This window comes from Phaethon aethereus (assembly GCF_964289735.1).
Source record: "Phaethon aethereus genome assembly, chromosome: 11".
Lineage (NCBI taxonomy): Eukaryota > Metazoa > Chordata > Aves > Phaethontiformes > Phaethontidae > Phaethon > Phaethon aethereus.
Window position 1 is genome coordinate 7,504,662 of NC_138587.1, and position 16,054 is coordinate 7,520,715.

The 16,054-nt window shown below is 44.4% G+C and overlaps 1 protein-coding gene across 1 annotated transcript in view; it reads left to right on the forward strand.

Moving 5' to 3' along the window:
* LRIG1 (leucine rich repeats and immunoglobulin like domains 1) overlaps positions 1 to 16,054 on the forward strand; it is a 93,857-nt gene that overhangs the window by 38,833 nt on the left and 38,970 nt on the right. Inside the window, exon 3 of the mRNA XM_082004854.1 lies at positions 3,201 to 3,275. Within this exon, the coding sequence (XP_081860980.1) occupies positions 3,201 to 3,275 (75 nt within the window). The remainder of the gene's footprint in view (positions 1 to 3,200; positions 3,276 to 16,054) is intronic.

Consider the following 16,054-nt stretch of genomic DNA (forward strand, 5'->3'; position numbering starts at 1 on the left):
GCCTGGAAGGCAGGCTCTGGAAAGTGTGAGGGAGAAGGTCTATTAAAAGCCCTATCTACCAATCTTGGTTGCTTTTGAACAACAGCTAAACCGCAGACCACTGAAATAAACTGCATTTCACAAAGAGAACCACATCTGTACTGCCAGAGCATCTCCTTTCTGAGGTTTTTTTTAAGCACTTTACAAACATTCATGAAATAAGCATCATGCTGTGGCATGTCTTGAGAGCAAGTCAGTGTTTTGCTGTGCGTGCTGTGCTGGGCATACCAAGTCAGCCTCAGGGAAAGAGATTGCCCCAAATAATAGATGCATTGATAAGACCTGAAACCTCCCATGATGCTTCAAATGCGGTGCCTGTGGTTCCCGAGCATTACCTATGAGGCTCAGAGCTCTGTGTGTGTGTGTCTGTATGTAAATAATTGGTGCGATATATTGTGAAAACCTTTCTTTTTCCCTTGATTTTAAGAAATTGTCTGCAAACCGAAAGATTTAAACTTCATAGCTTGGATGCCCTCTTTTGCTTTACTGAGATTGTAATAAAGTAATAGCTGTGCTTACCTGACACTTTTTCCCTTTCTCTGGGTTTAGGCAGTTGTTCGTGTTGTTTCTTGGTTTTGGGTTTGTTTTTTTTTTTTTAAGAAGCACCTTTTCCTTAAAAGTTTAAGTCTGTGTGGGATGAAATTTAGTGGCTGAAAGCAATATGAAATGCCATGATCCCACGTGCTCTGAAATCAGTAGCTTTGTGCTGGTGGAGGCTCAGGTGGAAGGGGCTTGACATAGCTGTTCTGAAGGAGGAAAGCAATGCTTTGTCTCACCCCCTTTCGTGGCTCCCTCCAATGGACAGACCTTGGTGGGGTGTCATTCTCATACCTTGAATGAAAGGGTTGAAAGGGTGGGATGAGGGGTGCTGCTGTGGGATAGACCCTGTGGTCCTTTCTGTGGTTTCCTCAGGTCATATGTATCATGGGATCCATGAAAGTGATGGTTGCACGGCGCTCAGGTTTTCCAGGCTCATTTGTAACAAAGAAGTAGTAACTGTGCTAAAATGCCTCTCCAAACAACTCACCTTTTTATTTTCTAAAGTGCCTTTCACTGAAGGCTCTGGAGAGCTGTGCTATTTTTGAGCAGGCTCCATTTCAGCTTGACACCAGCCTGGCAACTGGACCGTAAATATTTTATATGGGTGGCCCCCCTCCTCCCCTGCCTGAGCATCCAGAGGCAGCAGGTTTCTGTTGTCAAAGGTGAGGGCTGGGGAGGAGAAAAGAGACTTAAAGTTTAAATTTGTTGAGCCTGCCTGTTCTGTTTTGGGGTTTTTTTTGTTCCTTTACATGAGGGAAGGGGAAGATGAGAGGGAAATCCCAGACAAGTACTGAACTTGGCTGTCTCCTCTGCGTCGGCAACTGGTGCCTGCGAGCCAAGAGAGAAAATGAGGTGGGAGAACCACTTGTGACTGACTCCTGACCTGGCAGGAGGCTGATCTATGAAAATCACATTTATGTCAGGGGGTTTGACCAGTTGTTAGGTGCTGATCGGTGTTGTGTTGGAGCCACTTAACCAGAGCTGGCCCAGGCTAGCGGAGGGTGGGCCTAATTCTCATTCTTCTCCCACCCCTTTCAAAAAGATGCTCAGTTGGATGTTAATGAAAACATGGCACAAATAAGCATTTTAATGCTCTTTCCAGCTTGCATTGTAGCTTTGAAAGCACTGGACCTTGCTATCATATGAGCAACAATGAGCTTTTAGTTGTTAAGTGGAGCTCCTTGCTGAATTGCAATGCATCTGGCTTTTGCCTTGCATTTGAAGGTACAGGTATAATGTCGGAGGCAGAGCTGAGGCTGAGGCAAGCTTTTTATCCCAGCAGTGCCTGGAACTCCTCATGAAATCAAATATCTTGCCTGCTCTCGGAGGAGTCAGAAGGAAGTTCTGGAATGGATGTATTGCTGCTCTCTCCCACCTGCGAAAAATAGTTTTAAAGGAAAGGGAAAAAAACCAACACACCAAACAACAGTATAATTTAGGATTACCCCAACGCGTGCCCACAGCTTAACGTGCCTCGGCTGCGCCGTGCTCCCATCCCCGCTACAGGATGTGCTGCTTCTGGCACCCAGATCTTTCGAGAGCCCCTGCAGAAGGGGAGCATCCCAAAGGCAGGCAGCGGAGAGACCCTGCGAGGCTCTGCCTCAAGCAAGAGCTGGTCGGGGGCGGCTGGGGGTCCCGGGCAGCCGCCCTGGGCTGCCGGCTTGGCCTGGCAGGGGCTCGGCTTTAATCGCTTCAGCATGTGGCGGTGGGGGGTGGGGGAGCGGGCAAGATGGCTGAGAAATTAGGTAATTCTCAAGCAGCCAGACAAGTGACTGTTACAGTAATTAATTGACTAATTCGCCATACAAATAAGGGCTCTTTAAACTGAGGAAGAGCCGGTCACATGGCGAGGATCTGTTTTCAGTCAGAAAAACACTTCAAACATTAGGTGGTTGAGGGGGACATTTTTGTACCAGCCTTTCCAGGAGCAGGGCCCCATCTGCAAATGCTATTAGCCCTGGGGGGCTGCATGGTGCTCCCCAGCCAGCTGGCTGGAGCAGGTCACCTGTTTTTGGTGGCATTACTGTGCCCAGCACCAGGGTTTTTTGTCTGTGTGTCGCTGGCTTCATGGGGCTGCCCTTGGGGGTTTTCCAGAGCTTGGCCTGGTGTACGGAGGAGGCCTGAGGCTGCCATTCCCCACCACCATGGCACCCTGGCCTGGCATGGAGGGGCGAGTGGGGGCTGCCACTTGGGGAGGGAGTTAAATTCATTGTCCTGAGGCAGGGGGACCCATCGGCCTCATGGCTGTGGGGGCAAACAGTCACCCATCTCGGGCTCGGCTCCATGATTACTGCAGAAACTCAGGCTGGTGGCATGTTGTGGCACGGTACCTTCCTCAGTGGCACTTCACTTAAGGGAATGGGTGGAAAGGGGGGGAAAAAGCCTTGCTTTTCTAAAGATACTGTGAGACCAGTCATTTATTAAAGGGTTGGGTTGGAAGGATAAGGTGGGACTGTCAGAGAGGCCCAGACAAACCACTTGACATGGAGGCCTCTGCCAAAATGTCAGTGTTTCTGGGGAGTCAGGGGTGGGGGGGCAGGGGGGGAGCTGGATAAAGAACTGCCACAGCCATCCCCTGCTCCCGCATGCTTGCTTCAACGGCTAATTTTTGTTTGTTGCAGGCAATTGAACAACAACGAACTGACTGCCATTCCCTCCCTGGGACCTGCTGCTTCCAGTGTCCGCTCCCTCCACCTGTAAGTCATTGCTGCCTCTTTCGGCTTTTGACTTTGGGCTGTTTGTGGGGTAGGTTTAGCTGCTACTGACTGAGAGTTTCGTGTGTCACACCCACTTCTGCTGACTCTTAAGATTTCATTATTGGGCTTGTTTGGCACCTTAGTTAAGAAAAATCTTCTAGCGTCCTGTGATTTGCACAACGTTGGGCTCGATTAATTTGTGCTTATGGTAACTTATGTCAGTAAACTCCACAGGTTAGTTGCATATTGAGTAAATTTTTTTCTCACCTGCCTTTGTGTTTCAACCATTATGTCATACTTGTGCTATGAGAGGAGTATATAATTTTACCTCTTCTTTATTGTTCTTTTTTTTCCCTGGCCCTGTTCTGATCATTTCTTCTTTTCTGTTCAAGCCAGAGACTCTTCACATCTTAATCTTTCAGGGAACTCATTCCAGACCTGTTTTTATGGTCTCTTTCAAGTTTATTTTTTCCTTTTTTGTCATTTGAGAGAGCAGTTGGTGATTGTAAGGCTAGATCTGCAGAAGCTTTGAAGTTCCTAACGTCGGTAGTTTAGGTGCCTGCAGAGGTATTAGATACCTGAGAGCCCTTGTGTATCTGCCACCAAAGCTCTCGGGTTGAGGACGATGCTGAAGGGAATAAAGACATTGTAATATCAAACTTCTTAATACCTTGTGGTGTGGATTTCTAAAATCATTTTTGCATGTGTCTGCTTGTAATGCACACTGAGAAGGAATTTTGCTGAGGTATGTATGATACCTCCCAAGTTCCTGGGAAGGGGAAGTGGTTATAGCTAATACGGACTCCAGCAAAGTGCTTGAGCAGTTCAAGCGATGGGTTCTGACGTGCATGGCCTTGCAGCATACACCCGCAGGCAGGTGGCCATATTTGCCATGGGTTTGATTATCCTTGGAGTGGAAAATACCCATATCCATACAATGAGGTGATTGGCCTCTCATGCTCAAAAAGCTCTGACTTACTCTGAGACAACCTTGATCTGTTGACTAAAAGTACATTCCTATTACTTAAATCAAGGACAGAATTGAGTGAAATGAACTGGCACTGTTCCTGCTCTTCCATTAGGCAGTGTTAAAATATGCAAAGCAGAACAACTCCCTCACTGTTTTAATTCAGTTTAAGAATCTTAGCTTCAAATTGGTGTCCATATCTCATTCCTGCTGTGAAGTGAGTTTAGCTTTTGTTTGAGATACGGTGTCTTTGATCTGGTTCTTGCGTGTACCGTGTTCCTGCAGAGCTTATGAAGAGCCAAAATGAACCTCTGCTATCGTCAGTGCTGGATCTAGCAAATATCTCTGTTAAATGCACAAGTAACCACTTCACCTCCTGGGTGCAGGGGTGGCTTGTATCTCAGCACTTATCAGAGCTGTCAAATGTGTCACATGCAGTTAGTGTGAAACCATCTTGTTTGTTTTCTGCCTCTTGCCGCAGCTTCTCCCTACTTCCGTGACCACACGTCAAGTCTGAATGCGTGATCTGGGGGCTGCTGGCCACAAAACAGGGTGGTATCTCCCTCCGAGCAGGGTCCCTTGTTGAAGGCACGATCCCCTGACATGAGGCCATCTGTCTGTCACTTGAACTGAGCTTACCAGACTGCCACATAACCCAGTTATGCACTGGGATTCAAAAAACTTCAGAAATCTGATTTATGTGTGGAAAGCTTGCATACAATTTACCATCCAGGATATAGTTTTAGGCCCCCCAAATCGTCTTTTCTTTCTTACGAAGTCTATAAATGATCTGAGTTTCACAAGCCCCTGTTGTTATTTTTGCTATTAATTTAGCTGTTGGCGAAGGACCAAATTGCTGTAGCGTTGGGGTTTTTTATTCCTGAGCTGAAATAAGCAGTTTGGAAAGGAGGAATAATGACTGGTGGAAGGCAGTGGATTTACAGCTCCTCTGAAATTTCAGAGTGGTGCAGAAGGAAGGGGAAGGTACAAAGCCAGATGATAAAAGGACGGTATTCTAAACAGACCTGCTTAGTATCACTTTCCAGAAATCTGTATTGCTTTCTTCAGCTGCTACACATAAATAACTCTGATAGTAGGATTTGTAATGCTGTTGTCATACCTCTGCAAGAAGGTTCTCTTTGTTTAGCTTGTTTTGGAGAATGCCGCTTTTTTCCCCTTGCATTTCCTTTTAATTGTTATCAGAGGTAAAAATAATCTGAAAGATGTTTTAAAGTACCTGCTTTAATTGATGTTGCTGACTATCTTGCATTGGAATGATTTGCTGAGGAAGTGAAGCTTTCTCCATCCTTGGGAGTCTTTAAATCAATTGGATGGCTTCCTAAAAGATGGTCCTTTAGTTCAACTTTAGGTTAATGGGCTTGATACGCAAATTGTTGGGTAAAGTTCTTTGGCCTTGTGTGATGTACGGAATCAGATTATATGGTCATACTGGTTTCTTCTGGCCTTCAAATCTGTGAAGTAATAATTGGGGAGGCTGCCAAACCAAACCCAGGGTGAAGAGTCATAATGAAGACTGTGTACTGAGAAACTGGTTTATGTTTAAGTATGCAGTGTTACAGTGTATTCTTACTGCTGAAGAAAAATAAATACATTTCCTTTTTTTTCCCAGTGTTTAGAAATGTGTGAAGTGTGTTTACCTCACAAACCTCTGAAGTAGGTTTTGTATATTGCATGTGGTTAAGTATTTCCAAAGGGCTGTGAATGTATTGTAAAAGCAAGGGTTGTACATTTGTCACTCAAAGCAGCCCTTTTAAATGAGTTACTTCATCTCCTATTCTTCCTAAACTGGGGAAGAGACTTTTTTTCCTTCTGGTGCTGGGAGAAAGAAATCTGCAATACTGCCAAACTCAAATTGTCCATAAAGGTTTTTGTATTCCCTGTTTTTGGGTTTCCCATACCTGTCCCCATCACCCAAAACTTGCTTGACCCCATATGCGCATGGACTGTCAGCCAGTTGTGTATATATGTAAGCGTGTGAGAATCTGTTGGAGAAAGAATTCTCAAGGCTTTCTGCAAATCTTTGGATGTTTCAGGCTGCAGAGGGATGCAGGCATAACATATGTATCAAACATGCTATGCCCTAATATATATGAAGTTTAGTTCAATTTTAATTATTCCTTGAAGAGTCAGTTTGTTTGCCTTGCACGTTGAAAATACTGCCAAAGTCGTTCATCTCAACAAGAGCAAACATAAGGGACTTGATAAGGCTTTTAATAGAACAGAAGGGAAAAATATTCTATGTACGGGTTACCAAATAAAGACAGACATTAAATGCAAACATCTGTTAGTGCAAACAAAAGCCAGGAAATTCAGCTGGGAGGGGGAGAGACTGAATCTGGATTCATTCCGAAATTACATCGGAGTAGCTGAGAGGAGAATCTTGCCTGAAATTCCCACCGCGTTTGTAATTTAGCCACAGTTCCTAGACTTGGACATTTGGGAGTTGATGGCAGGATGTTTTCACTGACATGCTCTTGGCTGAGGATTTCCCTTCCCAATGTTCTGCTGCAACTCAAGTGTGTTAACTCTGTAGGCTCTTGAGAACACTGTTACCTGATCTTGTGGCGAAAGGGAGGATAGAAGAAACCATTTATTTGCAGCAGAACTCAAGTCTGTTCATATCCAACTTCCTCATTAATTTGCATGGAGAGTCTCTTAGCCTTGCTAGCCTGCCAGGTAAGAGGAGGACCTGAGCTGTGATCAGCGCTGCATTGGTCTGTTACTGTGGGTTTCCCACAAACCCCTTTGCAGGTGCAAGCTCAGCCCTTACTCAGGGGCCTGTCTGCCACTGCTTCGTCTATCTGCATCTGGGTAAATGCATCCTGGAGTGCCTTTGGGATGTCCACACGGGATGATAGAGGTGGATCCTTGTCCTCTGTGCTGGCTCCAAGGTCGCCAGCCTGATTCAGTCAGTATCCACTGTTGCAGGCACACCAGCACAGGCTGTTACACAGCTGTAGAGCGCAATGGAGAGCCTGCTAACCAGACCGCTGAAGCAAGCATAGTAAACAGAGCACACTCTGTGCCACGTCCTTAGCTGGCTAGGAATTAAGGAAGTTAACAGATTAGACATTAAAAATAACTTTTGTTTCTTTCCCTGTAGGTCTTTTAAGCCCCCAACCATTTAGAACAAAGGGGATAGTGATGCACAGCAGTCAGCTGTATGTTAGCGACCGTCAAAGCTGGCTGAGGTGCTTTGGCTCCGTGATCTTGCTCTGAATAAACACAGATAACAAGGAAATCATAATGGGGATTTTTGGAGCAAAAGAGTGTGAAATAGGATTAGCTGATTCACAGACGATGCAATGACACTCTGCAGCGTATTTACTGGGGAAAGCAAAATCAATAGGACTACTCTGCTGCCAAACTGAGCATAAAAGCCTCTTGAAGAAATCAATCTTTTTTACAGGCTCACTAATGTAAAGATCAATTCACATTAAACTGTAATTAAACACAGAGAGCTAATAGGAGGAGGGTAAGTGATCTACTGTGCCACAGGCAAAATATATCATGTAAAATTTGAAAAGTAAATACATGGTAGAATTGGAAACTGGGGGTGGCAGGGTACATGCTAGGTCTGCTTGCAAGGACTGGTGAGCTCAGATGCCGATTGGGGCAGCATGGCCCTCATGAAAAGTAAGGTACTCTATGGTATTCCATCCAGATGTTGGGGGTAAGGCCAACTTACAAGACTGCGGCCAGTAACTTCTGCATCAGGAGTAATGTTTCCATTTGAATTGCATGGTTTCTTGGAGAACTGTTCTTCTAAGTGTTGGAGATTTCATTATAATTCTGGTTAGATTAGTCACATTGTTAGTAACGTGACCCTTGTTTCTTGTCTGACTTTGGCTTTAATTTTCATTGTATCTCATTCAGGACATGGTTTAGGGGACATGGTGGTTCTGGATTAATGGTTGGACTTGATGATCTTAAAGGTCCTTTCCAACCTAGTGATTCTGTGATTCTGTGATTCTGTGATTAGACCTTTGTACTGGATTAGACTGGACTGGTCTTAGAGATGTCTAATGCGGCAGAATTGGGATCACACTATTGATCCTCCTCCTGGAGCTGTTGTCTCATGCTTTCTTAGTGAAGGCTTGGGCAAGCAACCGTTACTTTAGTGCTGTTTGCACTGCTTCACTAGTGTTGTCAAATGGGGTTTGCAAAGCCTCTTTCTAAAGACCCATGTGTTCCATTAGATTCTTAGAGCTGCTGTTTTGCTTTCACCCAAGACAAATGTGCTTTGCTATGATAGCTGAAACAATACTAGCAGTCACTGTACTCTGCTGTTTCAACTAGCAAATATGTCTTTGTTTCCGCAAGCTTTTCCCAGGACCTGAGGTGGTGGTGTTGAGATGTGTGACTCCAGCTTGTCTTTGCTTTTCAAGTTAAGATGGTCTGCTGAATAGCAGGAGAACTGCAGCTTCAGTTCCTGCCTGTGGCAGCCTCTCTGGGTGATCCCTGTTAGAAGAATGAACTCAAAACTGCTGTGTCTGTGCTGTTCATAGAGCACAGCTCAAGCCTGAGCTGGTCTGTACGTGAGGTGTGAGCTCACTTCATGTTCCTGACTAGGCCAGAATATAAACCTCTGTGTAGGTGGTGTTGATATTTGGGAAGTTTGGGCTTAAATGAATAATTGAGGTTTGAGCTAACATGATGGTATAGATGTAGCCTTGGAAGCCATCTGTGGCCTGGGATCCTGCTGTGCTGATTGCTGTACAAACAAAATAACTGCCTTGCAGACTAAGTCTCTTGGGGGTCAAGTCATCTTTGCCGGAGTTAAAAAGGATGATCTAACAATTAGAAATAAGGAGAATACTCTGTTAATTCCATCTGGGTCACAGCAAGCGGTTTTGTACTCATAAGCACAAAATCCAGATGATTCAACCGGAGTCCAGTTGAAGTCAGCAGGCTCTGCTTGTGTGCAGGACGTGTCTTGGGCAGCTTGGAAAACCGCACTGCCTGCCATGCTGCGTAATTACTTGCATAAAGAAAATTTTCTCTGGTAAGTAAGGCAAAGTGGTGTATGCAGGTGTAGATCCATCAGTGGGAGCAGATTCACCCCCAGCCCCTGCTTGCATCAGTTCTTACGTGGTGTAATGTCTACAGGGACCAATTCTCCAGTGTTTACTCAGGCAATTCTGCTCAGAGACAGGAGAGAGAGTTGCTTTCTGAGGATTTAGTCCACACTACAGGCTACACTACTGAGCTTCTATTTTTGAATGTGAATATATCGATGTGGAAAGGTGGATAGAAAGAATGCTGGCAGTCGGGCTGTTCAGTATGCAAGCAGTGTACAGGCATAAGATATTCTGAAACCCACCTCTTCTCTTTGTTTTGCTCAGAGTTCATAGTAAGGCTCTGGTGCATAAAGTCTGCTCGTTTTTGAGGCCAAAGACTGCAAGAGCCTTTCCCAGTGGAGGAAATTCTCATTAATCATGTGCTCCCAAGCACCAGAAGAGACGCTGTTTTGACTTCTTGTTTGGGCTGTTGGAACTCTTCTAATCATTTGCATGTCCTCTTCGAGCTTTCAAATACAATGTGAGCACATGGAAGTGGCAAAGGATCTGAGGCTATTCCAGCGAAATGAGTAAGCATTTATTCTAGAAAATCAGCAGCAGTGAAGCGCATAGTCCTCAGACTCAACTAAAAGAGCATTAGAAAGCAATCTGAGCATGTATAGAGCAGTGTAAAATAATCCAGAGGAAAAAGATAGTGAAAGTTGGTGGTAGCTCATGGAATACCAGTTACCCCTTGAGGCTACTTTTTTATGTCTTTACTGGTGAGGATAACAGTTTTGTGCAGCTGTGGCAGCTGCTTCCACGAGTAGGGGATTGCTTTGAGCTGGACTAGGTCTGCTCTGACTTCTGTGTGCTGCTTAGTAGGCCATGCTAGTTCAGTATTTGTTCTGGAGGAAGGAGAGGACACAAGTGGTCTTTTGGGACAGAGCACGAGATTAGGAGCTGAATACTGGAGCAGTATCTTGTGTGTGTTCCATGTATTCGTTGCACCCCAAGACCAAGTAAATTGGTGTTTTGGTAGGTCTGCTTCCTCCATGCTGAAGAGCCAGTATTGCCCCAGGGCAGATGTAACTGTAAAGCATCTTCTGGTGCATTGTCCTAGGGCAGGTGTTTGTCATGTACAATGCACAAGATGGCTTCCAAGTTCTGTGCCTCTGCAGATCAAGCCTAGATTAGTTGTTAGGGTCATTTGCGACCATGATCTTTTGTTAAGGTCAATATGAAAAATAGCTTCATATTTGAGCCTTAGAATAGCCCAAACTTGCTACTATTAATATCTATGGTAGATTGACTGTCTCATTTAATGGCATATGGCAAATAAAGCACGTCTACAAAAGCTGTTCCTTTGTTAGTCTTCACAGGCTGAGCAGATTTCAGACATAAATAACTTGCTGAGTTGAAAGTGTTTGGGTTTTTTTTTAGCATATTGGAGTTTCCTGCCTAAAAACTGCTAGTAATGGCAATTTAGTTTGCTCAGGGGTGAGTAAAAGAAGAGTTGCAGCTGCCATAAAAGCAAGTTAAATTATTTCTGGGTAGAATTCTCTACTCACTTTTCTCTCTGAAAGTTTGAAATGCTGATTCAATTTTGTAACAAAATTGCACAAAATCAGGAAACTGATATTGTATTACTGTTGTAATTAATGTACATTAATACATTAATAATTTATTACTGTTTCCGTGTTTTTCTTGCTACCGAGATTGTCCATTTAGTCCTCCTTAGCAGTCTTTAGTTTATCCTTGTGATTAGACCAGTGGTGCTTGCTCAGAGTGTGGCTCACCTAGCCTGCTATGCCCTTCCCAGCAGTGGCTAGAAATAGATGCCTAGCGAGGACGAAGAACAAGAGTGGAGGTAGAATTGTGATTTTTTTTTTTTTTTTTTTTTAACTCATGGTGCCATAAGAACTTTCAAGATCTCTCCATTCTGTTTACCTTCAAGTGTCCTGGAAGGATTGAGAACAGGCCTCTTTCAGTTCCTCTGCATATAACAAGGCTAAAACTGTTTCAGCAGAGGTGTTAAAAAATGAATCTGCCCATGTGGTTCAAAGCCCAATGACTAAAACATCAGTTTTGCCATTTACCTTCTGCTCTGTACGATGCTTAGCCCTTCCGTCATTGCTTTCACTGGCACCATTTGGAATAGTGCGTAATTCAGGGTAAAGAAACAGTAGTGTAAACAGTGTTCATTAAAATGTGATCCTGCCTTGTCTAGGTTGGAAAAGATTAGCAAAAAATCTCTAAAAAAGCTCATTTTTAACTGAATAAGATCTGGCTATGTGCTGGATTTTCTGTTATTTTTAACCCATATTGAATTCTTTGATGAATTGCAGACATGAACAATAGAGATCACGATAAAAGTTATGATCTTACTTTTGCAAAAACAGTCCTGTTTGGGAGTATGCAGGGTGGAAAATCTGATTGCTGGTTATTAAGGTAGATGAGAAAGTGATCAGTCATACCTTTAGATGAAGTGATCACTTAAGAGGTCACCCTCCCTTTCAAGTGTGTGCATAACTCTTGCTTGTTAACAGGAATTCCACGTAACTATTGATTGGGAATAAGTGGTTGGGTTGAGTACATGTTCTGCCTGTCAAACCATTTAATGTTCAATTGCACATCAGGGAAAATAGCAAAGGCAGCTGGAAAATGAAACAGGAGTGCAAGGGTGTATGCGTGAAGAGACAACTGTTGTAGTGGTCAGAGATCTGAGCAGAGAAAAGTAAGTTGTGGAGAAGGGAAGAATTAAGAGCTGATGGCAAAAGAATCTGGAAATGGCTCATTGTTTTTTAGACTTAAAATAGCTTCTACTGTCCAGTCCATATACTGCAGGTCACAGACTGCGTGGAAGCAGTTCCTGAACTTGTGATTAGCATAAACAACCAGGGAAAGGGATTGGGCTCTTAATTTTTCAGGTGCCCTGGAAAAGGAACACCTTTTGGTTGTCTTACTGAAGACTTTTCCCCACTGCTCCTCCAGGTTATGCTCTTGAGACAGCTGTTGCCTTTTTCAAAATAAGAGGAAAAAGTAAATGGCCTTATTAAAGGAGCTTGAAGAACTTGCTGGCTAAGTGGGGGTAAATGCTTACCACTGATTTCCCAGGATCTGCTGTAAGGAAGCTTGAACAGATAGCGTTTTACACCAGCCTGGTTTAGCACAATAGCAGTTCTACTTCAGAGCTCAGATTTTCTGTTCCCTACATCTTTTGACACCTTGTTCTGCAGTTTTCCAAAGCCATCCTTCCTACTTGGCATGCTTTATTAATAACAAGGTGCCTAGACTTGTTAAGAAGAGCTATTTTCTTTGCTAACTTGACCATTGCTTTTCCACGTAGAAGCTATTTCTTCTTGCAGGCTGAATAGTCTCAGCAGAGCAGAGCTCACAGTGAAGTCTGCCCAGAGGCTATCCCTGTTCTGGTGACCTTGCTGACAAGACAGATAAGCCCTTTCAGCAGAGCACAAGTGTGTGTCATGTTGGAACAGACTAACCAGCCAGCCTATCTACATCTCTAAAGTGTTAACAGGAGTTTGACTGGCCAGTCAAAAATGTATTTCTCCAACTGCTGCCTTCTTCAAGAGGCAAGTCTTTTTTACCAACTTCTGCTGCAAGTTCCATGAGACTTAGAGTTTGGGCTGCAGAGTAGACACATTCAAGTGCGTCGTCCTTTATCTACCTGCCTTAGCATCAGGGTCACAGAGCTCTTGTGTAGTTAAATCCACCTGTTTTTATTGTGCTCCTGTGAAAGGTGAGGAAAAGCCCCTGTGTCACATCCTGGCTTTCAGGCACAAACAGTGCACACTATCAAGAAGTCTGCTTGCAATTACAGTTTGGATTAATGTCGCAGCATCATGGGCAGAGTCATTACATTTGGTTTGCACTTAAATTGCTTCTCCACTTGTGTATTTTCCCCTCCTTGCTCCTGTGGAGAGACAAAAGCAAAACAAAGCCACCCACAAAACACATGCACTCACTAGGCTGTGGTGGATCTTCCTTACTTTGATCATTTATTACACAGAGAAACTAAAATCAGCATCAGTATTTAAGGATGAAAGTGCCTATGTGTCCTGTTATCCTGGACCCTATTGGCTTTCAAATGAAAATGCTGCCCTTGTTGATTAGAAGCACAAAATTTGCCTGTGATGAAAATGAAAAGAGGCTGCTGTCTCTGCTTGAGAGTGGGACAGGGTAGCTGCCCCAGCCTCTGCTCTGGGCTAGTTAAATTGGCAACTGGGCTGGATCTGATTCTTAGTGTCTGTCACAAACCGACTCATCTTGGAGGCCAGCGCTAAGGATGTGGCGGGGCTAGGCAACAGCCCTGGCATGGAGTGGCTGCTTGGGCTGGGTGCTTGTGCAGGCGTGGGGCTGTGGAGGGCAGGAATTCATCAGAGCAGCAAGCTGGTGGGGGTGAAGCTGAGCTCTTTCTTGGCTGCAGGGACTGGCTTATGCATTTAATTTGTGGTAGAAAATTGAGTTTGACTGGCATGTATCAGCAGCAGAAGAAAGTCCTTGAGGTAAAATGCAAGAGGAAAAGCCAATGGTGGAGCAAGACAGTACCAGACCAAAGGCATATGTAGAACACAGAAACACTGACCTGTCATCTGCCAGCAACTGAATGACCTCTTTCAAATACTGATGCAGCCTTTTCTTCAAAGAGGCTCTGCTGAGCCCCATGACCCCATTCAGACAGCTGGTGCAGAGCCATGTGGTTTCTTGCATTCTTGTATGAAAACTGCCATTTACCTCACATGACTCTCCTCCTTCTATCCCCATAGGACTATTCTCCTCCTTATCAGAGTTCAGCGCTCATCAGGGCCTCTCCTCTCCTTTGCAGCCTTTCTCAGCGCTTGTTCCACACTGAGGTCAGGGAATGTGAGAAGATGGAGGGTGACAAGCAGTGGTTTGGACTGAGAGCTGGAGGAGAAGGTGGTGAAAGATCAGCACAGCTATGAGTGTTCACAAATGGTCTGTTTCAAAACCAGCATTGATTATGCTCAGTGGCTTAGAGGTGCTCTCCCTCGTGCCAGAGAACTGCCTGAACTGCATTACAGGTTGGACAGCCCCTGTGGAAGGTCCCTGGCCTCAACCCGAGGAGGTGCATCATCCCAGTGAGGGATGCACACAGTGACTCTTAAAATAATTGCTGAGGTGTTTTGAGGTAGACCTGCACCCAGGCAGGTGAGGTAATGATCTGGTATTGAGTTCATAAAAGTTCAGGAAAGCCCCTTACAGAGCCGTGACACAGTGAGGGATGCTTTGTACAGCCTTTTCAATGGATCTGTGCCCTTTGTGAATACATAATTTAAAAAGCCTCTGTGGAGTACAATCTTCATGAAACATCCAGTGTAACCAGAGAGCAGAAACTCTGGTCCTTTTAGAACCATCCTGTTGCTGCTGGGGGAGGGGGGACTGTGTCTGTAACAAACGGTCTTGTCTTCAGGAATCTTAATTTGCTTTGCTGTAACAGGTTGTGTAATCTGCCAAGGAGATAAGGCAGCCTCTCTTTTAAAGATGACTAACTTTTAATCCTGTCCCACACATTTTACTCTGCTAATGGGATTGAAAGCCAAAGGGTGAGGAAGTTGCATAGTACAAAAAAATCCAAAATCATATGATGGCAAGTCGAGGAAGTCTAGTGAGAATAAATGCAGATCAAAGTGAGGGAGAGAGCTTTTAAAAATGCATCACTTCCCTCAGTGGATCTAACATGCAGCATAAGGTCCTCTAGCAAGTTGCAAAGTTTACATAAACTTTGCTAGTGCAGAAATATCCTGAGAGAATATGTATCTCACTGGATGTGGCATTTTTGGTTATGCCAGAAGGGCTTTCCTTTGTGCATTTCATACTGAACCCAACAAAAGCCCTTAATGTTCGTCAAATCCAGGCCCTTGGTTATGTCCAGCTGCTCTGAAAGCCAGCTTATAAGCAGTGTGCTTGATCTCTGCCTAACTCTCATCCATGTGGCTGCCTCATGAAAGAGCTATTGGAGTGTCCCTGGCAGGAGGATAACATCTGCCCATGTTCAAGTACTCAGGGCCCAAGGATGCTCTGAGGCTGTCCTTGGACTGCACCAAGGTCAATGGTTGCAGCCCATCAATGTGAGAGGCAGATGAGTTTGGTCCTGTGGGTGGCCACAGAGTAGCCCTTAATAGATAGGGAAAACATAGCCTTTGAGTCACACGAGGCTCACATGAATAGTCCTGTTGACTGCAGTGGAACTATTTGTGTGAGTAATAGTTTGCTTGTGGGAATAAGAAGTTCATAACCCAGCCCTTTGCAATGTCACTGACTTAACTTGCAGGTGGCTGCTGCTCCCAGATCCAAAGGGATGAATGAGCAAATCCCATCTCCCAGACCACTTTCTGATTCTAAAAGTCCATGACCTGGAACAGAGATACAATCACTTTACCATGGAAGGTTATCCCCCCTCCTTAAAAAAAACAAAACAAATAAAAAAACCCCCAAAACAAAACACAAAAACAAACCAACACAAACAAGAAAAGCCCACAAACAAACAAAGCACATCACTTTTTTTTTTTTAACCCCTGTGTATAGATGTGGGTAGTTTGCTTCATATTTGTCCATCTGAAACCACCAAGATAGGACAAGAACATAACCTGATGAATGAAAGCCCCCTGAAATGTATCAGTTTTGAAGCTGATGTACAGCAGACAGAGAAATGTCTTTAGACTTTATACCATAGATTGGTATAGTTGGAATAGCTCCCTCAGCCTGTTCTTGCTTTACACTTACATGACAGTTTTAAATTAAACCAGCAT